At 40.3% G+C, this 27,606-nt stretch overlaps 1 protein-coding gene across 5 annotated transcripts; it reads left to right on the forward strand.

The window, feature by feature from the left end:
* DCUN1D5 (defective in cullin neddylation 1 domain containing 5) lies at window positions 1-26,714 on the forward strand. Of its 5 annotated transcripts, XM_060604566.3 has the most exons (8): window positions 1-379; window positions 2,245-2,336; window positions 7,566-7,636; window positions 8,045-8,136; window positions 22,507-22,615; window positions 22,701-22,805; window positions 24,394-24,496; window positions 26,392-26,714. In XM_060604566.3, exons 1-8 carry the CDS (start codon window positions 294-296, stop codon window positions 26,445-26,447), a joined length of 714 nt encoding a protein of 237 aa, XP_060460549.1. In that variant the 5' UTR covers window positions 1-293; the 3' UTR covers window positions 26,448-26,714. The 5 variants fall into 5 exon arrangements, with proteins under 5 accessions (XP_060460549.1, XP_060460550.1, XP_060460551.1 ...); XM_060604568.3 differs by lacking the exon at window positions 2,245-2,336 and having other exon boundaries at window positions 2-379; XM_060604570.2 differs by lacking the exons at window positions 2,245-2,336; window positions 8,045-8,136 and having other exon boundaries at window positions 363-379.
* Window positions 26,715-27,606: the final 892 nt, after the last annotated feature.

Raw genomic sequence — 27,606 nt, forward strand, 5'->3', positions numbered from 1 at the left:
CTGCCCTCCGAGTGTGTGAGTGGTGGCGGTGCCGCGCTGTCCGGGTTCTGTCGTCCCGGAGGGAGCGAGCCGCGGTGCCCCCCGGCCAGGAGCGCCCCCGGCCCCGCGCGGAGGACCAGGAGGGGACCTGGGGGCGGGCTGCGGCCGCGCTGGGCCGCGCTGGGGCGGGCTGGCGGCCCCGCTCCTGCGCCTGCTGCTGTCCCTGGGACCCGGGTGCCGGCACTGAGGCGTCCCCGGCGGACAGCGACCCCCTTCCCCGGCTCCCCTGGCCGCCCCGCCGGGGAGGGCGGAAGATGCCGGTGAAGAAGAAGAGAAAATCCCCGGGGGTGGCAGCGGCAGTGGCGGAAGACGGAGGCCTCAAGAAGTGTAAAATCTCCAGGTATCACGTTCCCCCCCACCCCGCCCTCAGCCTCCCGCGTTCCCCCGTGAGCGGCTGTCCGGGGCCCGGGGGTGAGCCCCCGCCGACACCGCGGGCTGCGCCTCGGGCTCGGGCTCCGTGTGGGCGCTCCGGCGCCCGGGGCCGTGCCCCTGCCCCGCGCCCTTCCAGACCTGGACGGGAGTGCAGACCGGCGGAAGGGTCGCCTCTGGAATTTCTTTGAAGGGGAGGGGGTGAGGAGGGGAGCGGCCTGGCGCTGCCCGCCGCCCGGGCTGGGGCGGGGGGGAGCTGCACGCCGAGTCTTCGCAGCGGCCGGTGCCGGAAGGTCCCAGCAGGAAGCCGGCTTTCTGGAAGTCTGGTGGCTCCACCTGCGCCAAGTCCGTGTGCGCGGCGTCGGGAAGGCCCTGCTCGCGGTTCTGTTTCCGGGCATTGAGGACGCTGTTCGCGGTCGACGTGATCGTTAACAATCTGGTCCTTATTTTACCCGGTACCCCCTCCCTCCCCCCCGAGAAAGAAAGCGAAGGGAGAGCTGAGCTGTAATTACGGCTCTTTGATCCCGCTGCGGCGTGTCCTTGAGGCGGCCCAGCGGCGAGGTGTGCTGCTCGGTCTGCAGGCTAGGTGTGTGACAGGGGAGTGGTCCCGCATCTGCTCCTCGGGTGTCCGGCCGTGTCGCCGGCGGGCCCGCGAGGGAACGACTTCACTTGCTGCCATTGAGAGGAGACGGTAGTCAGCCTTGTAGACGTGATGGCAGAGCTGTCTCCTTGCAGAGGCGTCTGCTTACGGCGGGAGGTACGTAACCTAGGCTCCTCTTCCTTTTTGTCGTGGACGGAAGTTTTCCCGTCTCGCTGCGGTTAGCAGAAGAGCCGGTGCACGGTGACACGGCCTCCCGGGCCTCCGGTACCTCGCCCGGGAACTGGCCAGGGCTGCGCCGCCAGCCCGTGTGTACGAAGCAGACACGTTAGCTTTTACTGCTCCCACGTGTGGCCGTCCTCCGTGCGTAACGTGGCACAGTTATTTACACCGAGCACGCTCAGAGCCGCGCAGTGGTGTTACAGCCCAGGGCCCGCTTCGCTGTATCAACCTACAGTTTTCCATGCGGGCCTCCATTGTTAGATGACTCAGCCGCCGAAGGCGCGGCGTTTCTAGGTCCTCGTGCAGGTGTCACTGTTTGAGCTCCTCCGGGAAAGGTCCTCTGAAGTTCCTTAAACCCCAAAGGCCGATTTTGAGCTTCCCAAGTTTTAATGATTTTATGGAACGTACGGACTTTGGCGTTAAATAGCTTTGGCTCAATTATTTGTACAATTATTATCTTTTTATTTGTACAATTTTGTTTTTAATGTGTGGAGTTTAATTATACTCTTGGGTCCTAACTCGTCTTTTATCTTCAATCATCCATTTAAGTTTCGCAGATGATCAACAACTGTTAATATGTAATTTTTAAAAAATATTGATTCATTAAGTACCAAAATCTACTTTGTAAGATTTTGTTTTCGAATGTTTGTCTATTTTACAGAAATACAATTTTCACCGCTCTGAAGATTTATACTTTCCCAGCTTAGCCCTGTATCGAGAACATTAGGTTGAACTTCCACATGCTCACTTCAAATCTGGGGAAATGATTTTAGTTGATGTTATTGGACTTTGATAGTGAGCAAAGTAGCATTTCCAGCTTTGTTAGCAAGAAAATTTTACATATAGACTACTGTTTCCAATTTCCAATTGCAAATACAACTCCCATTTTTTCCTATAATACCAGCTGTAAACAAAACACTTTGTTTAGTTTGAATTGAAGTAGTTCATGTTGCACTTAGCTTTTCACTGAAAGTTGAGACTTGATAAAATTCTTAGGTATTTGTGTGTTTTCTAAGCTATTGCAGATCCCAACCCCCTGCTAGACTAATAAGTGGAGAGGAACATTTTTCAAGCAAGAAGTGCCTGGCTTGGTTTTATGAGTATGCAGGTAATGAAATTAATATAAGAAGATATCAGTCACGTGCTTTAAAAAGTGTTTTGGTTTATTCATTTAACAATTATTTATTGCAGGCCTGCTTTGTGTTAGTGCTGTGACCTGGGATCAAGGTCAAGACTGAGAATTATGTGTAGGCTAAGAATTCGGTGCTATGTCAGGATGCGTTTTCTTTAAATATGTAATTTAGTATGTGCTAGTGGGAGGGGTGAGATTCACTATGAATTCCATTTGTGAACAGGTGCATTTATTGGTTTAAGTCCATTAGCTAAAGGAGAGTTGATATTCTGAAAAACAAACTATGTAATAAAACATTATACACTTTATGTAGTTCTTACTGTTCTTTTGCATATTCTGTTGACAATTTTCTGAACCCAAACTGATATTTTTCTGAAACTTTTTGGAAACGTAGTAAAAGATTTGAAATGCAGATATGTCATGGCACAGCACATTTGCCCTTTGATAATTGCTGTTTAGCCCATCGTTTCTGCCAGAAGTGCAGTAATCCCTAAGAACGGAAACACTGATGTGATACAGTGTGATAAATGCTGTGTTGGGAAGATGCACTGCGATAGTTCAGAGGACGATAGAACCCATAGAACCCAGCCTCATGGTGTCACGAAGAGCTTCTGCAGGAGCTGTGACTTAAACTAAATCCTGCAGGTAGTGGGCTTAAAGCTCTGGGCCCATGGTAGGGCTGGAGCTTAAGGGTGAAAGCCAAAACCAGGGAGGAGACTTTGGTGTTCAGCAAATGTGTGAACAAGAACACTTCCCATTTATTACTAACTTTTTTATAAGTATGTATAAAGATATTTTTTTCCCTTAGAACCTAGGTTTTGGTCTTCTAGAATTCATGATTTTATAGCTTCCCCCTCCTCCTTTTTTAACTCTGATTCTCAGTGTCTAACATAGAACAGTGTAGATGGAGTCACTCTTACGTTTCATGCTAATCCGTTAAGGTCTAAAGTATACTCTGAACTTGAAGTGTAACCCTAGGCTAACAGTATGGAAGGTAAGACCATTGATGTAGCTTGAATCAGCTGGATCCCCAAAGTATAACTTAAAAATTGTTTAGTAACAGAACAGATTCTTTCTAGACCAGAAAAACTGCTATTACTGGCATCCCAAGACAATGTCTAACCCAAATTAAATGAAAGGAATTCATTTCTTACTGACCTCCATTTAAAATGGTGACCCATTATTCCAAGTGCCGGTTTTACTGGGATTTATGATATAGAATCAAAAAGCCCCTCATCTTATTTCACTTGTAAAAAGACACCTTAAGATACCACAAAATTAGTGCATTTTTTTTCATTTCTGCTCATTTGTATTACCTCTCCTTGGGACTTTGGTGGGTAGCATGAGATTCTAATTAGTTAAACATTTATTTGCTATGCTAGCATTTTTGTAGTAGCCAGCATAATAATTGCTCTGTGTATTTCAAAAATCATAATTATATAATGTATCCTTACAATCATTTTGTCACGTAGGCAGTGTTACCTCTTTTTAGAGATGAGAAAACTGAGGTTGAGATTAAGTAATTGGCCCAGGATCATACGGTGACAAGAGTGAGGATTCAGATTTAGGTCATTCTCTTGCAGAGCTTATGCTTTTAATGACTACTGTCTTGTCATTTCTGTTTTCAGTATGTACATGGCAACTCATTTTCCTTCTACAAAGAAATATTAGTAAATGCACTTGAAGGCAATTTATCTTATGTATGGAACGATTCATTCAGTAAATGTTTCCTGAGCATTTACTGTGTGTCAGGCAGTGATCAGTGCTGGGGACACAGTAGGGAACAAGTTAGACAAGATCCCTACCCTTGGGGGACTTGACTTCTAGTGGGGAAGACAGTAAATAGGTAAGTAAGCAAGATAAGTAGAGATTGTGGAGGGTTATAAATGTTAAAATACGGTGTGGTTAGAAAGTTTGGATGACTTTCAAATAGGGTGATAGGGAAGGCCTCTCTAGACATTACTCTGGGTGGAGACCTAACTGACCAGGAGGAACCAGTTATTTGCCAAATCAACAGTAGGTGTTCTGTCTTAAAATGGGGGTGTCCCTTATTAAAATGGAGACTGGGAATAAGGCACGTAAAGCACTTAGCACAGTACCTGGAATGAGTCAGAACTCATACGTGTAAACCGTTGTTGAAGGAGTAATAGCATTACAGCATTAGGTGGACTGGCTGTGTTTTAACAGTACTGTTCCAGAATTAACAGCATAGCTCCTGTATAGCTCATGGGGAAGGTGTGTTATTCGTTGAGCACAATTTTTATTCCTGAGCGTCTGCTATGACTGGCATGGTTTTGTACTCTGCACATCTCTAGGAACATTTTATGGTTATAAAAAAAAAAATTGATTTTTTGTTTTAGTTTAAAAACTATTTTACCACTAATCTGGTTAATATAGGTGACGTGTGGTAAGCCTGATAGTTTTGCTCTTGCACAAGACCTCTCCTCTTGAGTGATACTTACATTCGCAAGGATTCGTTAATACGTGGGGCCTGTTACTGAACAAAAGCGTGGAAAGTAAAAAGGCACTTTTTAAATCTTACAGAGAACCCAAAAGAGGATAGAATTGCTGAGTTCTAATAAAACTATAAATCTAATAAGTTCTTTTTTTTTTTTTTTATAACGTTTGGTTTTTTTTGAGAGAGAGAGAGAGAGAGAGAGAGAGACAGAGTGCGAGCTGGGGAGGGGCAGAGAGAGAGGGAGACACAGAATCCGAAGCAGTCTCTAGGCTCTGAGCTGTCGGCACAGAGCCCGACGTGGGGCTCGAACTCATGAGCCATGAGATCATGACCTGAGCCGAAGTTGGACATTTAACCGACTGAGCCACTCAGGCACCCCTAAATAATTCTGATAGATTCTAAATAATTTCCAAAGCTTCTTAAGTTGAATGGAAACCTATTTTTTTGCCTGAGAGTTAAATTCAGCCCCAGAGTAGATTTATTGGAAGAGTATATTTGAGAAAGTAAAACTAACATTATGTGGTCTGGGAAAAGAATATTAGTATTGACCTTGCTTTAGATTCAAATTTGTTATTATTTGCATTGCTTTGGGAAAGACACTGAACATTTACAGAAAGGTCTTGTGTATGTCGTATATATCTCCTTATGACATAATTTAATTTGAATCTCATCAAATTTTAACCACTGATCAATTCCCCAGTTTCTAGGGAGACTGTTTCATGATAGTGACTGATATTTCTTGATAACAGCTCTTCAGCTTTGTCTTTTGATTTCTGATGATGGCTGCTCTGAGATCAAGTCAGTTTTCTTTTTCATAAGAAAAATTGACAATGCATTCTTGTTTTGGCTTAAAAAAACCTTTGTTTTCTTCCACTGAATTTTTTACCTGACTTACTTTCAACCAAACCACATGTAGGGGAACATACTCAGTTATATTTTTTAACAGCTTTATTGTATATGTATGCTTCTAAAATTACAATGATTAACACATTCTCATTAAAAAACTTCTCCAAATATATATCGGGAAGTGAAAGTCCTATAATTACCACCCTTTCACCTTTTAACACCTCACTGCATAAATAAGTGCAGTACTTATTTAAACCAAAAAATTAAGCATTTTGGTTTCAGACCATGTTTTAACGTCCTTTTAGCAGCCTGGATGGATCTCGTCTGAAGCTGCAGGACTATATTGGCACACAGACTGGACGGCTGCATTCTTCTGTTAGGACAAACTGTGGAGCGTGGATTTCATGTTGTACTTGTGAACGAATGATGGTGGGTGTAAAGTGCCCCCCCCCCACCTCCCCCCCAGTAGCTGTGGTCTGGCTTGTGATTTATAAAGCTGGAGTATTTTTATAGGTTCTTAAGAAAGGAAAACAAGGGTTTTTTGGGTCACTTTAACAATAATATTTCAAGACTATGTTTTCAAAAATCAGAAGTAATAGCATATTTCTATCGTATTTTGTAATTGCTTTAAATGGTTCGATCTTTTTATAACAAAGGACAGTTTCAGATGTACAGTGTAACAATTTGATATATGTATATACTGCAGAATGATCACAGTAAGTCTAGTGGACATCTCTACCCACACAGGGTTATACATTTTCTCTCATGATGAGCACTTTAAGACCTACTCTCGTAGGAGCTTTCCAATATACAGTATGGTAGTAGTGATTGCAGTCATCAGACTGGCTGTACGTCACATCCCCAGGATTTACCTGCTTTATAACTAGACGTTTGTTCCTTTTGACCACCTTCATCCATTCCCCCCCGCAATCCCTGCCTCTCACCTCTACCTCTGTATCTACGAGTTTGGGGCCCTTGTTTTTGCTTGTTTGTAGATTTCACAAGTAAGTGACATCATATGTTATTTGTCTTTGACTTCCTTCAATTACAGCATAATGCTCTCAAGGTCCATCCATGCTGTCACAAATTTGTTGTAATCTTACAACAAATTTTGTTGTTTGTAATCTCTCACTTACAAAAGAGACCCAGCAGTGATGTAAATCACTATCTTTTGGGAATCTGATAACATAAAAAAGTGGGAGAATGGGTGTATTGATTTATATTTAGTGTTATAGAGGGAGAAAAATAAGAAACAAGCTAAGTATCATTAAGTTTTGGACAAATGGTAGACATAAGCTAAGTGAGGAATTAAACTTTTGTTTCAATGTTAAGGTGGTGGAACTAATGCTTTGCTATTTTAGAACCAAGATGATAAGGAAAATAGTAGTTTCTTTAAGTCGTTATCTTCATAATATGTATATCTTTTTAAAGTATTAAATTTTATTTGGTTGTATTTCAAAAGGGTAATAAATGACCTTCTGTTTTAGTAAGAAAACAGGTGTTCTTTGCTTACTGTCTTGAGTAATGGGTTGGGCCTACATGTTGTCGTAGAATTTCTTATACTTCTTTATATTTATGCATTACCAAAAATTTTGTTCAGATACGCTCTCATGAATGTTGTTTTAATTGATAGGTTCAAGTTACTATACAGACAAGTGATTGATATTTTTTCTTTCCTTAATTTCGTTTTGTAATGTGGTGTTTCAAGAATATTTCAGAAGTTTTACATTTTAAATCGTATAGCCGATATTTAACACTTTATCAAAAATATATCAAAATTCAAATTTAGTTATTTATAAAAGTTATGGTGTATTCATAGATGCCTTTAGTACAATGGCTTATGTTTTATGTTGGTATTAAATTATAACAATAAAATATATAAATTATTTTTGTCTTTGAAGGTCCTGATGAAGTTGTAGGGCCAGAAGGAATGGAAAAATTTTGTGAAGACATTGGTGTTGAACCTGAAAATGTATGTTTTATTTCTAAGTAGAATGGAATACAAGTGGGATATAGCATATTTATAAATGTCTAAAAATTGGGACACTTTAATCTTATATCAAGATTTTGTTTCTTCATGTTTTATACTGTAGATTTTCATTTAAGGTATTTTTAATCAATTTAAGTTGGGCACTGTTCTCTTTCTTAATACAAATGTCATTTGTGATAGAGTGAGAGAGATTCCACCTTCAGAAACTGTTAGAACTTCTTACTTTTAAGAAATTGGCCCACTTCTTCAGAGTTAATAATTCCAGAGGTTATACTCTTTAATAGTTGAAGGATGGAAATAGTTGTATAAAAATGCTCTCCATGATAAAATATAGACATGATTATCTCTGTGCTGACTTTTCCCCTATCCTTTATGTTCTGTTCTTTCCAGATTATTATGTTAGTTTTAGCGTGGAAATTGGAGGCTGAAAGCATGGGATTTTTTACCAAGGAAGAATGGTTAAAGGGGATGACTTCATTACAGTAAGACATTTTTTTAAAAAACAAATTTGATGGCCTATTTGAAGATCTTAATTGATATTATATGCTTCATAATTTTTAGAAGTAAGGTTTCACCTTAAAATACTCACATTGGTTTGATCTGTGACAATCAGTTAGGGTTTGATAAAATTTATATTGTGGTCTTGGCAAAATGAACAGTTACCCCATCTTTCCTATTCTCTGAGAACCTTAGTACAGTCTTATTAAAATTATTGACTCTTCGTGGGTGAATTAGAGGTCTGCGATCAAAGTTACTCACAGATTGAGCAATGAGCAGTTTCCTTCTCTGAATACAGAGTTCTGCCACGGAAGGAGTTTTTTCTTTGAGCTGCCCCAAGTTCTGGGGCCTCTTCAGTTTTATGCTTTATTTTGAAAAGAAATCCGAAGGTAGAGTTACATGGCACTTTTGTTGTTTCTTTTTTGCCAAATTAATCTTATAAAGAACAAAAGTAGAAAGCTTATATGGCTCACCTGCAGCCTTCAGCCAAGTTCTGGTTACTTACTTACTGAGGCTGCCTTTGAATTCTTCTGTAAGTTACAGAATTGCTTCTTGATAATAATTTGATCTTGACTTTCCAGAGTAAAGTGTGCTTAGTTGCAGAATCAGTTAGTAATTATGTGTTATTTTTAAATTATGTCATGTTCCTAATGTTCATGCAGGATGTTACTAATGATCAACATTCTAAAATAGAGGAAGCATTAATTGATGATATTTTTGAGCCAAAAACTGGAGGTTAATTAGCCATGTGGTTTCCTATTGTGGTTATGCTTTTATTAACACATTTAACTATTTTTTATTACTTGTTTGCCTGTCCTTACATTTCAGAATACCTTGGTTATTTTTTTCAAGTGTTCATATGGAACTTAAATTTTTATATTTGAATTTTCAGCATCTAATGTTTTGTAATTTTCCTTTTTAACCAGCCTTAACATATAGCTATTTTATGTATATTTTAGGGAAAACCTTTGCTTATATGAGCCAAATTATAATTTCTAAGATAGAATATAAAATCAAACCTGTCATTTCAATTACTTATAGGAGAGATGAGGAATCAGACTCCAAGGTAAAGAAAATGTTCGCCTAGGTTTATGTAGCTACTTACTGGCAGAGCTAGGACCTGGAATTTAAATTCCCTCATCACCAGTCTAGCATACTGTGCTTTGTTTGCGTCACGTTTCTGTATGTATGTTAGCGTTCTTTATAAAATGCAAGACTGTTAACTAACTTTGAATCATGGTGTTTACAACCAAGCGTGAACTCTGTCATTCATCTAGGTGTCATAACCTACCAATTAAAATGATGTTGATTCTGAAATTCTTGGAAATATCCAACCTGCAATTAGCTTTTTAGAGAAAGATAAAATATAAAATATTTTTATGAATATAAAATACGGAGGAGTATGCAAAGAATATAAACTGGTTTTCATGTAGCTTAGTCTGTTTTATTGAAATTTTCGTCAGTTATAACATGGCTTATTCATTGTAAGACATTTTAGTTGGCACTATAACTGCTTTTTGTACTACTCCTGCTGTATTTTTTGTGTATTACTTGTTTTAAATAATCAGTTTGTGTGTTTTAAAACCAAAAGTTTTCTCATCATGTGTCCGCATAACTTGATATAACATAAAGAGACTTTGTATAACAGAAACTTTTAAATACAAAGCATTTCTAATAATTATTCTTGAATAACTAGCATCTGGCTTTGGGTGCAAGAATAGAAATTGACTTAACCCTTGAACTTCGGTTTTATTAGCACCTCTTCTCTCTAGGAAGTTCACAAGCTGCACAAAATGGAAGCAATGATTTAACATTTAAAGTTGACCTAGAGGTTTCCGTTTCACTCCTTTATGCTCTCTTGCCTGTCTGCCTAGAGCCCTGTCTGTGTTGTAGGGCCTTGGAGCTGCTCAAGTCAGGCAAGCCCTCTTGACTGGGAGGGAAAAGAGTTGTGTTTTTCCCCCTCATCTAGATTGCTATGTGAAATACCAAGTATCTTTTATCAATTAGCTAAGTCTTTATTACTCCCTGAATTTCCTTATACAAAACTTGCTGAGGAATACAGTAGTTTAAAATTTAAACTGAGAGACCAAAGAACATATGTAAGTCTTAATTTTTTATTTTATAGTTGCCTTAGTATGTTTGGTTTTATGTTGACTTATAATCATAAAATGTAAACCTTCACAGACTCGATTCCCTTTCTAGATTTTTTAGTATTTTTATGATTTCATTTAATCTGGGCATAGTTATTTCGTGGTCCCTTATATCATCTTAATATAGTTATCAATTGTTTCAAGTTAGTTAATTTTAACCCTTAGAGCTCTGCTAAGGAGTAGAGACAGTGTGGTAGTTAAAACATACACCGTGGTCAAAGGTAGTAGACGGTAATAGCCATGAGTAGTTAAAATCTGTAATTATATAGTGTTGATCAGCATTCACAATACTTGTACGTTCATTTATGTTAAGGCTATTGATGCCTACTTTTCATAACTGGATCGCCTTTTTTGTGTGAGAGAATCTGTGGGTATGAGTTGGTACATAAGTAGACTGGCACGGCCATTTTGTAGGTTTCGGAGGGCGCCATTGCCATCTCTCTGTCGTTGTTTAGTAACAGCCAAATTTCTCCTCAGATTGGATTGGATTGGATTGGATTGGATTGGATTGGATAGTCATTCATGATCAACACTTATGTTGTGTAAGCTACTGTGCCTCTTAAGTGCTGATCACAGGGAAGCTGGAGACGTGGCCCCTGCCCTTGGGTAACATGCTGAGAGGGCCGGGCGGCATGGAAATACTGCGGCGGAAGCCAGGTCGGAGGGGACAGGTGCTAGAGTGAAAGTACAACGTCCTGTGGAAGCACAGCTGGGGGTGAGATGAGTGTCGGCCGAGTAGACAGGAGAGTCTTCGTATGGGGTCCCTGAACTGGACCTTGAAGAATGATTAGGATGACGACGGTTCAGGATCTAGGAAAATGTTCTTTCTGAAGAGGAGATCGTGAGCAGAGCCGGCGAAAGGAGAGCACGTGCGAAGGAAAGAACATTGACAGAACGGGGCTGCGTCCCGGGTGGTGGGGTAACGGCTCCAGACGGAGGGCCTGAGCGGGCCGGTGGAGAGAGCTTCGCCCCGTGTTCCAGGTCCCTGTGTCGGAGGTTGGCGGGGAGCCGTCGCTAGAGCAGTTGTTTTACGCCCCGGGATCACATCCTCTTGTGACCACAGCAGGCCCCTTCCCCGCCCCGGGAAGGCGCGGGGTGTGGCCCGCGGACCTCCCTCTTCCTTGTGTCTGTGGGGGCCAGAGTGCGCGGGTACTTCGCGTTTTTGCTGGCTGCAGCGGAGAGCTCTCCTCACACCTGCCCGCTGGAAGTGGGGTTGGGGCGAGGGCGAAAAACCATGCTGGTGGAGAACACTGTCCTTGGTCGCGATCGTGAGAAAACCGTCAGGAGGATAGCGTCTGACGGGAATGGAAGCACGCAGCTGCCTGTGGGTAGGTTACGAGTTGTGCACCTTCTGGTCACCGTTCTCGGCCCTGGACTTGAGGATTGAAGGCGGTGGTCTGTCCTGACCTTATTTAGGGGGAGCGTTGGGGAGCGTCTGTCCGATTTTCCCGTGGGGACGGGGTGCTCTGGGGCGTGTGGTGTGTGACTGCCGCTCACTTAGCATTTGGGGCCAACTGCTAGTCGCCATTAGCATTCTTCCCCTCTGGTCTCCCCGACATTCATCTTGACGATTTTTAATTCCCCATCCACATTTCCAGACATCCCCAGGGGTGTGCTGTTTTGTTCTGGTCAATAGACCTCATTCACAGAGAGTTCTAAATACGGAACTTTGTGGATAAAACTCTTCCTGTTACAGATCGGGGTGCCACAGCACCTTACTAATTAAGGAAGAGGACCTCACTTAGAGCTAAAACATGGATGGTGATTTCTTCTCATTTTAGAGGGCTTTAGTGAAGCAGAAATGTAAAAGCCTTCCTTGTTAATCAGATGTTTACAATACTCAAGAAATTAATGTCCAAGTCCTAATGTTGAAATTTAAACCCGTCTCCACTCGTTCTCACCTCAGTGGCCTGGAGAATGGTGGCCTGTTGTGCCAGCGTTCTGTAAAATCTGTGGGGTTTTATTTAGTTGTTCTTTAAAAAACTATCCCTTGCTTTCCGTGATACACTAGTTAAGTATGCGTTTCTTTTTACTTCAGGGGAAATGCTCTTTCTAAACCTCCCAAGTTATGAGGTATGGACGTTATTAATTGCTGAGTCTGTTTGGGGCCAGGTTAAATGTAAGAATTGTGATGTGTTCACTGGTTTTGCCAGGTCTGTTCAGTCTCTATGAGACCAGTAATATGCAAGGTTGTTGTTGTTGTTGTTGTTGTTGTTGTTGTTGTTTTACTCTTCTCCAAGAAAACATTACTTGTTCTTTGTTCGGTTAGATTCTTTCTCTGCTCCAGATTTAGGGAGACGATGAGCACTGGTGTGGGATAGTTGGGACAGAGACAACAGTGTGATTTTTTTTAAGGTGATTTTTAAACCATTTGCTTCAAAAGGAGCATCTCACACTGAGAACTGTTGTAAACATCGAACTTGTGTGTTCTCATTTAATCTCATGGTTGTCTATTGTTGTCATTTTAAAAATGAGGAAACCGAGGCTGAAGGATTAAGTAGCTTCCTGAAACCACGTGTGTGGAAACGGAGAAGGTGCACTGTTTCGGGGTGTCTCTCCGTGTGACTTAGAACTTTGTTCTTCCTCTCGTGTCCGTCTTAAGCTTACTGAGAGCCCACCCTAAATAACATTGTGCTCTTTGTCCCTGTGGAGTGTTATTTGCAAAAGGTTGTCATTTTATTTGGATTCTTTTCTCCTTGGTAACTTGTAAGTCACTGCTCACAGACTTGATAATCTTGTTTGAACTCCAATTTCCTGCTAACCTTTCCCAGGGAGGGATTTTGAAACTTTTTGTAATTAAATAAAGATATACTTTGTGGCTTATTTTTGGTATTCATACTTCTGTTTAACAAATAATTGTGGGGCGCTCGTGCACGCCAGGCCCTGAAGAAAGATTTTAAACCCCAGTGGTCGTGAGAGGAAGACCTGAATGCTGGGAAGTGTCTTTATCGTATGTCTTCCTGAATCTCAGGTGTATTAAGGTTCTAAGGGAGAGTCTGTGTGAAAATGTGAATCACATCATTAAAAAATAATGTGAAAAACGCTTCTTCAGGAAGCCACAAAGATTTAGAAGATGAGGCCTCTTAGGATGGATCATCACGAGGAAGATCGTACATGTAACTGGCTGCTTAAAATGCAGTGCCCTCTGAACTTACCACCTCATGACACTGGAGGGCCTGAAGACACCCAGATTTCCACACAGCATCACAGGCACATGTAATCTGAGAATTTGTTCCTTTTGCATATCCTTCTGGTAGTAGTTAACTGCGTTTTCAATGCCATTAAACCTTTATTTTTCGCATAGTGAAGAATGTTTGAGCTGATAAATCCACTTAATCAAATAGTAAATAATACATTTTTAATAAATAGTAAGAATCTTGTTTCTGCATGAAATATATTGTGCCCTCATTCATACATAGGAACTAGGCCCCAGACAAATTGGATGGTTAACCTATCCAAATTTTGATTTCCTTTTCTGGCCATATGGCAGATAAAATGTGCAAAGAAGCCATTTGTCATGTAAAACACTTAAATGCAGGATAAAATATAAAAATGTATATATTTTAAAAAGCATGCCTGGACTTCACTGTAAATTAAGGAAAATAATCAGAGGCCAGAAATGAGGAGAGATGGTGATACCATAGGGACATTTAGATCTGACACTTAACCTTAAGGTTACTACCTGTTTCTAGTCACCTGGCGTCTGGCCATTAACTTGTGGTGCATATTCTGAATAGGAAACAAAATGGCAATGCCTGAGTAGGGTGAGAATCAGATCAAAAACTCATATTAAGTCACTGATGTCACACATACCTAGTAGATGGAGATGTGATTGCTTGGGCTTGGTTCTGCATACGGTGAAGGGCTTATTTCCAAGAGAGTTCTTACCAGAAATTCTTCATCATGCAGATTCAAAGCTGGAATGCATTATTTGTATGACACAAGCCAAAAATGTATTTTACAAATGTCCCAGGTAAGTAGTGTTTTCATGTATATGGTGGAAGTGATTCTTCTGTACAGGAATGCATTTTAAACAGAAGCCTCAATTTCTGCAGAAAAAGGTTCAGTTTTTAACAATCATAAATTACTAAGCATATTGGGGAACATCTTAAATTTCAGAATTAGACTCTTTAAGACTAGTATTTTGAATTATCTTAATCTCAGCATAAAATAACTACTATGTTTAAAGAATAAAGAACGGCCTCAGATGATCGGATTTCCCATGCATAATTAAATCTCTGAAAGTGAAAAACATTAAAGATTTAAAAATCAATGGATGAGTTACGAAGGAGGTGGGTATAGAATCAGTGACCTACAATAGCTGAGGAAAATAGGCAAGAAGATAAGGGACATAGTGGATAATTTTTTAAACTGTTGAGTTTCCTGAATTTTTTAGATATAAGCCCTTCATCAAGTATGGAGACTGCAGGTATTTTCTCCCACTCTGTAGCTTGTGTTTTTGCTTCTTATAACGGGCAGAGCAAAATTTTTAATTTTGACGGAGTTCACTTGATGAGTTTTTCCTTCTATGAATTGTGCTTTTGATGTCAAATCCAAGAATTCTTTCCCTAGATCCGGAGAATTTTACTTTTCGGTTTTTTTTCTGGAAGGGTTTATGTTTTTATATTTTACGTTTAAATCAGTGATCCATTTTGAGTTAATTTCCTTAAAGGTGAGAGACGGGTTTTGGTTTATTCCTTGGCTACAGCTGTCCACTTGCTCCATAGTTCATGTTTTGAAAAAGGTCTTTTCCTCCCTTGAATTGCTTTTGCGCCTTGTCCGGTATCGGTTGGACACGCCTGTGCGTAGGTCTGTCTCTGGGCTCTCTGTTCTGTCGATCTGTGCCTTAAGCCTCTGCCAGTACCACGCGGTGCTGCTGTATACAGAATCTTGAAACCACAAAGACTGATTGATCTCTTTTCAAAATTGTTTTAGCTCTTCCAAAAATTTTAGGATGATCTTTTTATCTGCAAAAGATCTTACTGAGATTTTGGTTAAACTACATAGTGAATTTGGGGAGAATTGACCACTGTTTTCAGGGTCTGAATACATGCAAGATAGCTATGTCTCTCTTTTTGGTGTTTGATTTCTTTCATTGTGTGTAGTTTTCAGCCTACAGATTCTGTACATGTTGTGTTAGAATTACATGTGAATATTTTGTTTTTATTTTGAGCCATTTATTTTTAATTCTAATATCAATGTATTAGTTACTAATATGTAGAAATACAATTGATTTTTGTGTGGTTGTCTTGTATCCTATGACTGACCTTGCTGAACTCACTTATTCTGAGTGTATGTCTGTGTATGTGTGTCTTCGTTGGGTTGTCTACATAGACAGTCATGTCCTATGATTATAACACAAAATAGGGAAATAGGGACCATCTTCTTTCTTTTCCGCTCTTGCATGTCTTTTATTTCCTTTCCTTGACGTATTGCATTAGCTGGAACTTCTACCATTGTGCTGAATAAGCCTGGTGAAAGTGGACACCCATTCCTTTGCTCCCTAGCTGTGGGTTGTTTGTAGATGCTCTTTATCAAGTTGAGGGAGTTGCCCTCTGTTCGTGTTTTTCTGTGAGTTTACACGAGTTGATGTTAAATATTTTAAGTGCTTTTTCTGTATTAAATCATCTAATCATGTAGTTTTTCTTTTAGAGTGTTAACATTGTGGTTCCATTGATTGGTTTTGACTACTGAATCAGTTTGCATACCTGGACTATATCCCACTTGGTGTATAATTATTTTTATATGGTGCTGAATTCTTTTTGTTAATATTTGTTAAGGATTCATGAGGGATATTGGTCTGTTTTTGTTTTTGGTTTCTTATTTATCTGAGGATATAATAGACATAACATTGTTCGTTTTGGGTGTACAACATAACGATTCAATATGTATGTATTTTGGGAAATGATTACCACAATAAGTCTAATTAACATCCATCATCATAGTAAAATTTTTTTTTCTTTTTTTTTTTTTTTTTTTTTTTTTTTTTTTTCCCTTCCCCTCCCCCATGGGTTTCTGTTATGTTTCTCAGGATCCACATAAGAGTGAAACCATATGGTATCTGTCTTTCTCTGTATGGCTTATTTCACTTAGCATCACACTCTCCAGTTCCATCCATGTTGCTACAAAAGGCCATATTTCATTTTTTCTCATTGCCACGTAGTATTCCATTGTGTATATAAACCACAATTTCTTTATCCATTCATCAGTTGATGGACATTTAGGCTCTTTCCATAATTTGGCTATTGTTGAGAGTGCCGCTATAAACATTGGGGTACAGGTGCCCCTATGCATCAGTACTCCTGTATCCCTTAAAATTTTTTTTTCTTGTGAAAAAAAAATTTTTTTTTTTGATACTGCTTTTAATCGGTTTTGGTGTCAAGGTAAATCTGGCTTTATAAAAGGAATTAGGAAATTTTTCCTTAGAATTTATCTTTTGCAAGGTAGAACATAGAATTGGTCTTCAGAGATTGGTGGAATTCTCCCATGAAACCATCTGAACCTACAGGTTTCTTTTTCAGAATTTTTGGGATTTTTGAATTCGATTTTTTAATAGTTACAGGGCTACTCAAATTACTATTTATTTCAGATCATTGTGTCAAATTATTTGTTTCATACTGTGTGTTACAGTAGTTTTTGTTTTTCAAAGAATGGGTCTATTTTGTCTAAGTGGCCATATTTATATCCTTTTCATGTCTACAGGTCTGTAATGGTATCTTTTGTTTCATTCCTGGTATTGATAATTTTTGTCTTCAGTTTTTCTCTTTGTCATTCGTGCTAGGGACTTGTCAGTTTTACTGACTTTCTTTTTCCAAAGAATCAGCTCTTTGTTTCATTGATTTTCCTGTCTCATTTTTCTGTTTTCAATTTTACTGATTTCTGCTCTTACTTTCTCCTGCTTGCTTTAGGCTTATTTTGCTCTTCTTTTTCTAGATTCTGAAGATAGGAGGTTAGATTATTGATTGAGATTTTTTTCTCTCTTATAATATTTGCATTTAGTTCTGTGAATTTCCCCCTCAGCACTGCTTTGGGTCTCACAAAATTTGAGTTGCGTTTTTATTTTCATTGAGTTCAGTTTTTTGTTTTTTGTTTTTTTTTTTGGTTTCCATTGAGACTTGTTCTCACCCATGGATTGCTTAGGAGTTTGTTTAGTTTCTAAGTGTTTGGAGATTTTGCTTTTATCTTCCTGTTACTTCTAGTTTGGTTTCATTGTAGTCAGAGAACATATCCTGCATGATTTCAGTTCTATTATATTTGTCAGCATTTTCTCAATGGCTCAGGCTGTGGTCTCTCTTGGGTTCTGTTGTACAGACACTCGAAAAGAATACGTGTTTTGTTGTCACTGAGTGGCATGTTCTGTTAGTGCCAGGTGGATCTTGGTGGTTGGTGGTGTTGAATTCTTTCCTGATGTAGTGTCTGGTTGTTCTGTCAGTTCCTGAGGAAGTGTTTCAACAGAGGAGTGTTGAAATCTCTAACAATAATTGCATATTTGTTTATTTCTCCTTTTACTTCTCTTAAGTTTTTGCTTCACTTTGCAGTTCTGTTGCTTGGTGCAAACATTTGTAGAATTGTTGCATCTTGTGGGGCGCCTGGGTGGCTCAGTTGGTTCAGTGTCCGACTCTTGGTTTCAGCTCACGTCATGATCTCACGGTTGTGGGATGGAGCCCCGTGTCAGGCTCCACACTGTCAGCTAGATTCTCTCTTCCTCTGCCCTTCTCCCTGGTCGCACGTGCTCACGCACTCTCTCTCCCTCTCTGAAAAACAAACAAACACAAACAAAACTAATTGTTACATATTTTCGGTGGATTGACCTGTTATCATTACATAATATTCTTCTATGTTCTATTTTCTTCACTTGGAAGTCTACATTAGCTCATATTGATGAAGCTGCTTCTCCTTTATTTTGGTTACTGTTTCCAGAATGTGTTCGTTTTTGTCTTTTACTTTCAGTCTGCCTATGTTGTGTTTGAAGTCCGTTTCTTCTAGATAGCATATGGTTGGGTCACTTTGGTTTCATGGGTTTTTTTGACCTGCCCTGTTAATCTCTGTGTTCTGATTGGTACAGGCTACTTACATTTAATATAATTATTAGTACATTAAGGTTTAAGTCTGCCCTGTATTTTACAATTCAGACTTTTCCACTTGGTTCTTTTTTGTTAGATTTCTTTTCCTAGACTCACTGTTTCTTTGCTGAGACTTGCTACATTTTCAAGGGTTGTTTTATTGGGTCCATAATTGCTCATTGAAGCATTTTCATCATAGCTGCTTTAAAATCTGCATCAGATAATTTTAAACACATCTTGTCATTTACATGCAATATTTGCATGTATTGGCCCTCTTTTTACATTCTGCTTGCCATCTTGGTTGTTGGTATGAGAAGTGCTTTTTTATCGGAACTTGGAAATACTGAGTATTATGTTACGAAACTCTGGATCTTATTTAAACCTCCATTTTCGCTAGCTTTCTGTCACCACCTCATTAGGAGGAGGGGATTCTTCATCGCTGTAAGCAGACAGGAGAGGTCCCGCCCCCAGGAGGCTCCACGAATTTCTGGGTGACACTGCTGGGTGAGCATGATGGTGTAGCCCCGCCTCCTCCCAGGCACCCTTTGATGGCCCAGGGCGCTACTCCTTACCCCTTGCTGGGAGCGGAGCTGAAGTCCTTGTTGTATGTGGTTCCCACTGACGGTGCAGGAGGTGGAAGGGGGGCGTCTACGTCCATCCTGGGCTGGGTGGGCCATGCGGTCCTCATTCAGTCTGCTGGCAGCTGTGGGCACTGAGCGGGCTTTTTCTGTGCTGTTTGAATGGAGAAGAGTATCTTTTCTAAGCTTGCTTTCGTGCTAGGCTGTTCAACTTCTGCTGGAGGGAGAGCGAGTTTTTGGTTTCTGTCTACACCATTGGCATTTCTGGTTTGCTGACTCCTTCATCTCCAGATCTGGTGGAGAAAAGGCAAAAGAAAACCCAGGAAGCGCCCCACTGTATTGTTCCTGAGAATCTCAGAGTTCTTTCAGTCTTGTGTTTGTTTTATGTATGTCGTCTCTGGCTTTTAGTGCAATGAGCAGGAGACATGGATGAAAAGTACATTGACTTCATCATCCTGGAAGCAGAAGGTATTTGTCTACTAAAAAAAACAAACGAACCTTCTGTCCCCTTCCCACACTATTTAGTGTCGATTTCCTCTGCTCCCTTTTGGAACCAGATTCTTTGAAAGCATTTGGCTGTACACTTGACCTTTGAACAACGTGGGAATTTTTATTGAAACCTGGAAATTTTGAGTATTATGTTATAAAACTCCGGATCTTATTTTTTCTTTGTTTATTTTCAGAGTGGGGAGAGAGGCAGAGAGAGGGAAAGAATCCCAGGCAGGCTCTGTGTTGTCAGTGCAGAGCCTGATGTGGGGCTTGATCCCATGAACTGTGAGATCAAACCAAGAGTTGGACGCCCAACCGACTGAGCTACCCAGGCGTTCTGACTCTGGACCTTATTTAAACCTTCTGTTTTAGCTGGCTGCCACCAACACCACCTCGGCAGGAGAGGGCAGGAAGCCCTCCTCACTGCTGGCAGGCATGGGACTTCCTGCACAGTCAGACATCTGCATGTAACTCTTGACTTCCCCAAAACTTACTAGTCTACTGTTGATTGGAAGCCTTTCCCATGACATAAACAGTCAAATAGCATATTTTGTACATTAAATGTATTATATACTATGTTCTTACAGTACGGTAAGCTAGAGGAAAGAAATGTTCTTAAGAAAACTGTCAAGAGGGGCGCCTGGGTGGCTCAGTAGGTTGAGCGTCCAACTTCGGCTCAGGTCACGATCTCACGGTCCGTGAGTTCGAGCCCCACGTCGGGCTCTGTGCTGACAGCTCGGAGCCTGGAGCCTGTTTCGGATTCTGTGTCTCCCTCTCTCTCTGACCCTCCCCTGTTCATGCTCTGTCTCTCTCTGTCTCAAAAATAAACATTTAAAAAAAAAAGAAAAAACTATCAAGAAAATATATTTACAGCACTATACTGTGTGTATCGAAAAAAAATATATCCCCATATAAGTCGACCCACACGGTGCAAACCCTTGTTGTTCAAGGGTCACCTTTACTTATTTTCTCTGATTGCTCTCTTCTTAGTGTCTGTTAAACCTGTTCTAAGACTTTTATCTCTACCCGTTCTCTGAAACCATCTTGTCAAGGCATCATTTACAAGTGAATAATCAAAGCAATAATATTTATCAGAACTGGGCTGAAGCTTTAATTGTACTTAGAGGAAAATCTGTAGCTTTGAATGTTACATTAGAAGAGAAATGGGGGCGCCTGGGTGTCTCAGTTGGTTGAGTGTCCGGCATCAGCTCAGGTCATGATCTCACGGCTCGCGGGTTCAAGCCCCATGTCAGGGTCTGTCATGCTGACAGCTGGGAGCCTGGAGCCTGCTTCACATTGTGTCTCCGCCTCTCTCTGCCGCTCCCCAGCTTGCATGCTCACTGGCGCGCGCTCTCTCTCAAAAAATAAGTAAAGATTAAAAAAAATTTAAAAAAAAAGATGTTTAGAGTAAAAGGGAAAGCAAACCTGCAGTTGAAATAATTAAGAAATTCTGCCAAGATGATTAAGAAAAACAGAAAGCGGGGTGCCTGGGTGGCTCAGTCAGTTGAGCGTCTGACTTTGGCTCAGGTCCTGATCTCACAGCTCGTGAGTGTGAGCCTTGTGTCGGGCTCTGTGCTGACAGCTCAGAGCCTGGAGTCTGCTTCTGCTTCTGTGTCTCCCTCTCTCTCTGCCCCTAACCCACTCGCATTCTGTCTCTGTCTCGCTCAAAAATAAACAAACATTAAAAAAAATGAAAAAAATTAAAAAAAGAAAAACAGAAAGCAAAAATAAATAATAATACAGACTAGAAAATACCTCACCTCAGTGAAAAGACCCAGATGGCTTTTCAGCTGATTTTGGCCAAATGCTAATTCCAGTGTTTAGTAAACTTTTTCAGAAAAGAGAAAAAAAGTAATAATTATAATTTCATTTTTCTAAGGCCTATGCCATGAGCTTGTTATCAAAATTAGTGAAGAGAGTGTGAAGGAATGAGATTTACCAGCAAGTCTCACTTACGAAAATAGCCAGAAAATCTAGGAGTGTACGACACCGGTAACAAACATTACTCAGTTTGGCTTATTCTAGGAACGCAAGGTTTAATCAACATTAGAAAATTATCCAAAACATTTACACCTTAATAAAGTTAGGAGTCACCTGTCACATTGTGGGTTTAGAATAGTCAAGGTCTTAGTTAAATTTGGGTACTAGATATCTCTAGTACATGATGAGAACTAAGTCCGTTCTGGGAGGAATACTGTGGGTCACGGTAGATGGTACGGCCCATGTAATGAAAGGGAGTCAGGTGTATGCTCAGAGATGGCAACCTGGGAGTTAGGTTTTGGTGAGTGAGGTTTCGTCGGCCTGTTGGAGGGAGCACCACGTCGAGTAGAGGCAGTGATCTGTGCTGACACATAGCTGTGGTCAGTGTGCGTGGTGAGTGCGGCTTGACCAGAGCTCACGATGTGGTGACCTGGTTCTTGCTGAGTCAGCCCGTGGGAGAGCGTCTCTTTGAGCCTTTAACTGGTTTCCTTCTTTGGCATCTGTACCTTATTTGAAGTCAGGTGCTGCCACTGATTGCCTTGGTGCTTAGTCACTGAAAATGTAGGAATCTGAGTTTATGACAGAAGCACTAATACAATGTGTTAATTTTCTCTGTGTTATAGCCTGAACTTTCAAAACCACTCATGGCTAATCCCTGTCACCAAGCTGTGCCTGAGAATTTCCAGTGAAATCTGTGACCGAGGCCTGGTTCATCTCCTCTGTTCTGCCATCTTCTTAACTTTACATGTAGTAAAAGTACATCTTCTGAATCTCTTCTTGAGACATACTCATGATTGTACTGGAGCTTTCGATTGAGCTTTTTTTTTTTTTTTTTTTTTTAAAGGTCATTGGACTGAATTTCATTGGTTGCCAGGTTTTCTCTTTTTTTCCTATTTTCCTTTTTTCCTTTTTATCCCATTGGTCAGTACGAGGCAATATGTTAGTAACTCTAAATTTGTGAAGCAGAATTTTAAACCTAGATTGATTTCATTAGATGCACTGACTTTCTTCTCAATACATTTCTTCTGACCCCCTAATGATGCTTTTATTTAATTTTATGGATTTTATAATGTATTTGGCTTTTTTAATTTAAGGTGTGACTGCACAGAAAAGTTACAGAACAAATTTGACTTTTTGCGCTCACAGTTGAATGATATTTCTTCGTTTAAGAATATCTACAGATATGCCTTTGATTTTGCAAGGGTAGGTAGAATTTCCATGTTTTGTAATTTTAACATTTTTTTCATCTCGGAACCACACTTAGGGAAATTTTTTACTTCCATTGTAGGATAAAGATCAGAGAAGCCTTGATATCGACACTGCTAAGTCTATGCTCGCCCTGCTGCTTGGAAGGACATGGCCGCTGTTTTCAGTGTTTTACCAGTACCTGGAGGTATGTGCGCTGTTCTCATCTGGAAGCATTAAATATTAATTGTAAAACTTACTCTGAAAACGTACCTTTAAATGAGGAAACATAAATGGATCTTTAGATAGTGTGTTTTTAAAAAAAAAACTTAAGTAAAAAGTTTCTGATAAATTGTGTACATATACGTCGTCATTTGTAGACACAAGTTCATGTTCATTAATATATTCTGTACATGAGATACTTTCATTCCAGCCTTGCAGCCCCGCTCCCCCCCATGAAAAAAATGAACCCTCAAATAAACTATAGCAAAGACGTTTTTCACACAAAATTAGTTTCTTGGGTTTTTGACAGAAAACTGATGCTCGTGTACAAATGTTATGCTTCTAACTCGGGTTTCAGGTTTCTTCGTAAATTACTAGCTCTTAGGCTGATAGCCACATAAGGGAACCCGTTGTGTGTAGTGATAACACTTTCCTTTTCACTTGGGTTCAGTCTAAATAGTTAGAATTAAAATTTTATGCCCACAAATATGAGAATGACTACTTAAATGTACTAACAACTTTAAAATGTCTGCTGAATTTATGAAGAAAGTGTTCATTTAGCAGGTTTAGCGTAGCACCTACTACCGGCAGTGGTTTTAAGATACTGTTCTTTTTTTCCACTGCTTTCTTTGGTTTTCTGTTTTTGTGCCTTTTCAATTTCAGGTTTTTTGGTATAGATCTCACCGTTTCTTGAATACAGATGCTTTTGCTTTTTGCTTTGAAAATGATTTCTCATAAAGCTGATTATCATAGCGAATTCCTCGGAGTAATTTTGTCGAAAGCTTCTGCCGAGAGGCAGTCATGACCAGGACTTGAGCGAGTGGGTTTCAGGTACACTTAGATCTTTAAGCCTGATAGAGTAGGCTTAGGAAAGGCTGGTAAAGTAGACGTTTTTGATGAATGTTATCCGTCTTCCTCCTATTAGTAGTTTGGGGCAAAAATAAAGAGGACTGAATCTAAAAATAGTCACCTCTACAGGGAGCTAAGAGGACAAAGTATTTTCAACGCTGGTTATGGGGAGGGTGTTGGACACTGTTTCAAATTAGGTTTGATCCCTGTTCAGCGAATGAAGAAATGGGCTCTGTTGTTAAGTAATGTTCCCAAGGCCACTCAATTCAGTGACAGAAGTGGGGTTTGAACCCAAGCCAGTACTCTTTCCACTGCCTGCAAAAGCACCAGCTTCAAGATGTGGCGGAACATTAAATCTCACGCGAAGCAGTCTCCTGGGAAGCCGCGTGAGGGAACTTAGTGTACGTAGGATACGCTGTATGACTTGATTTCAGTGACGATTATAGAAATGCCTACACGGAAGACACTCAGGCGTTTTATCAGGTCGGTACCTTTGTTGCTCCTGTTACTTCTCAAAAATGAAGGAAAGATAAAGAAAAAGTAGGTTGGATGATGTTAACATGTAAACGGCCCTGAGGATTCTCTTGGAAGCCCAAGTGACTAAAGAGGACTAAGTGCTTTAAGAAAGACCAAATCACAAAAAGATGGCATAACTAGATTTATTTAAGTCAGAGCCTTAGATAACGCTTGTTCTGTATTCCAAATATTTACATCCTCTTCTACAGCAATCGAAGTATCGTGTTATGAACAAAGATCAGTGGTACAATGTGTTAGAATTCAGCAGAACCGTCCATGCCGATCTTAGTAACTACGATGAAGATGGTGCTTGTAAGTATAATAACTGTGTTTTCCCAGGAAAATGAAGTTCTTTAAACTGTTAAGTGGGAACATGCATTTGTGTAGCGTTACCATAAAGAATTTAAAGTTGCTGACAGTAACTTTTCTTATGGAATCATGTTGAAGGTGTGGGGGAGGGCTTACGTTAGAAAGTCTGTGCTGACAGGTGGAATGTTGCCAATTTCTCAGAAATGTAATGGAGCAGTATAGCTAAGGTTAAATGATAATTTCTGCATGTAAAAGCTAAAATTCTGCTTTCCTGCCTTCCCTGGCATTTTCCTATGGAAGAAAAGAACAGTCAGGATTTAAATAGAGAAAAGCAAAACATCAGGTACAAGAGAAAAACCTTCAAGGCTAATCATAGTGCCCACTGATGGCATAGCAGATTATGCCACGATAAGTTCCCTCAGAAATGCCTCAGTAAACACTTGATGAAATACCATTTTTCAATCGTTCAAGTTAAAATATCTGTCCATACTCTTCAGTGGAAAGGGCAGAATACCATAAAACAGATCCTTGAAGTACGCTGTAGGATACATTCCTATAAAAGTAAATTGAAATGTGGACTTCTGCGACCCTGAAGATCATACAAAATGCTGAAGAAGGAATAACTTTATTCTGCCTGTAGTTTACATTGTGACCTCTCCCCCCGGAATGTTCTAAAATTCAGTAATATTTTTGGAAACAGCCCTTTGGTAGCAGCAGTAAACTTGCAGGCAGGCCTACACATGTGTATATTCATGCGTGTTTTGAGTCAACATATGAAACAATTTTTGTATAAAAAAAAAAGCTTCCAGATTTGTTTGAAAAAGCAGAAAATCTGACTCAAGTATGTGAGGAATTAGTGACAGAAGCCAAGTAATAGCTTGTGTCCAACTTGCGTCTCACTTCGCTGGCTTGTAGCTACGCCACCAGCTAGGGTGCTTTTCGGCTGCTGTTTATGATTGTCCCTGTCTGCCGATTTTCTTAGAGTAGGGAGGTACGTCAGTAAAAAATGAGAGAAAGACCATTGAGGGGTATGTGTTTTAAGAAAAATAGGGCCAGCGTACTCTTTTCTGGCCATGAGTTTTCCCCTCTTTTTCAACGAACAAAAACAGTGAGCTCATGTAGGGAATGGCTCCTGTAAGGAAATGAGTGTGGACCCCCTGCTTTATGCGAATGTCTTTTTATTTATTGTTTTTTTATTTTTAATTTTTTTAAAGTTTATTTTTGAGAGAGCGAGCGAGCAAGCATGAGCAGGGGAAGGGCAGAGAGAGAGGGAGACACCGAATCCGAAGTAGGCTCCAGGCTCTGAGCTTGAGCTGTCAGCACAGAGCCCAACACAGGTCTCGAACTCATGAACTGTGAGATCATGACCTGAGCTGAAGTCAGCCACTTCACTGACTGAGCCCCGTAGGCGCCCCTCACATGTTTTTTCAGTATAGTTTTTAGGTCAGGTGTTCATTAGGCACTTGCTTTGTGTTTAGATTTATACTCGGTCCTGTTACCGGAACAAAATAATTCTCTTATATGGCCACTCCTTCAACAAGCTTACATGCTCTTGGTGACGTAATGTAGAAACATGTTGAACACTCTCCATATTCCTTAATAGAAATAACAGTGCTGTGAGCATTTAGACAAAGGGAGCAGTCAATCTTGACTTAGTTATTGGAGAGTTCTGAAGCCATTGCAACCTTGTGAAGGAAGCTGCAGCACATACCCCTTGTGGAAAGTCTCTTCTATCAGGAAAGAGCAGGCCGAGAAGGAAAAGCGCTAAGTAGCCAGCAGGACAGGAAACACACCTTAGACGCCGGGGTCCGTCCTCATCACCACCAGAACTCGGGGAGAGTGTTTGTAGTGGGAGGTCTGAGGTCACTGAATTCTAACAAATGCTTCTCTCTTTCTAGGGCCTGTTCTTCTCGATGAATTTGTTGAGTGGCAGAAAATCCGTCAGACATCATAGCAAGAGCTCTTGCGGAGAAAATGCAAACCTTCTGATGCCCACGTGTGTACAGGCTAATGAGAGGAGAAATCCAAAGGCTGCATTTTCCTTCATGTGAAAGACTTCTCCTAGTACTTTGTTTTCCTTTTTTTTAAAAGGAAGTTTTCTTGTTACATGTGATGGGCATTGAGCCACACCTCTTCTGAGACTGAGTATCCAAGTTTTGTTTTGGGTTATGTTTATAACATTTATTTCAGAACAATAAAGATTCAGATTTGTGACAAAGGCCTTAAAGTGAAGATGTCCCTTGAGTGTCAGAGTGGTATTTATTTTTGTAAATTTTAATTCTTGAATTTTAGAGGATCTTTCTTGCCATGGATTTGGAATTTTAAAGATTCTGAACAACCTTAATATTTGGGAGTGTGGCCTGCTGATAGTACGGCTCGTGTATTCATCTGTGCACTGTTAGGAAGAATGTTGGCTTCACTTCTGGGATGATGATTTTCTGATTCAGCAAATAAATACATTTCTGGATATTGGGCGTTCTCCAGCTTTCAGCTCTGGTTTTCTGTGAAAGTACCATGGTCTTATGCACATACTTTATCTGAAAAGTTTAGAATTGGATATGTTATGTCCAGCTGTTTTGTTTCCTAACCATTAAATAGTTTTATCAATTAGTGTAAATCAGCATTGTATGTATATTCTTAATGTGGCTTAAGTTTTAAAAGTTTAAAAGTTCCATCTCTATTTGAAAGGGCAAGGTTCATGTATTAATGGTCTCCAAATGAGGCTTTTGGGAGAATCAAGACCAATATTGAAGTTGTATGATCGTCTTGTGATATGGAGAGTGGTGCACAACTCAAGGGCACCATGCTACATTGGTACAATCACTGTTGCTAATTATCACGAGTTTCTAAATGTTAGCGATAAAGTCTCTTGAGGAAAGGACAGCCTTTCTGATTCACATAAAAGGCGTCTTTTGGGCCAGGAGCCGGGCTGTTTGGACACTGCTCTTCAAACCACCCGACGTCCCGGTAACACGAGAAGTGTCCACATTCACAGTCCGGCCATATCCCCAACAGCATTCCTAATTTCATTGTGTGAATGGAGGAAGTAAATAGATTATTTTTCCATAAGGACATTTCTACTGGCATGAGTGACTTTCAGTATTGACTCCTTA

The sequence above is a fragment of the Panthera onca genome, chromosome D1 (genome assembly GCF_046562875.1).
Source record: "Panthera onca isolate mPanOnc1 chromosome D1, mPanOnc1 haplotype 2, whole genome shotgun sequence".
In the NCBI taxonomy this organism is placed as follows: domain Eukaryota; kingdom Metazoa; phylum Chordata; class Mammalia; order Carnivora; family Felidae; genus Panthera; species Panthera onca.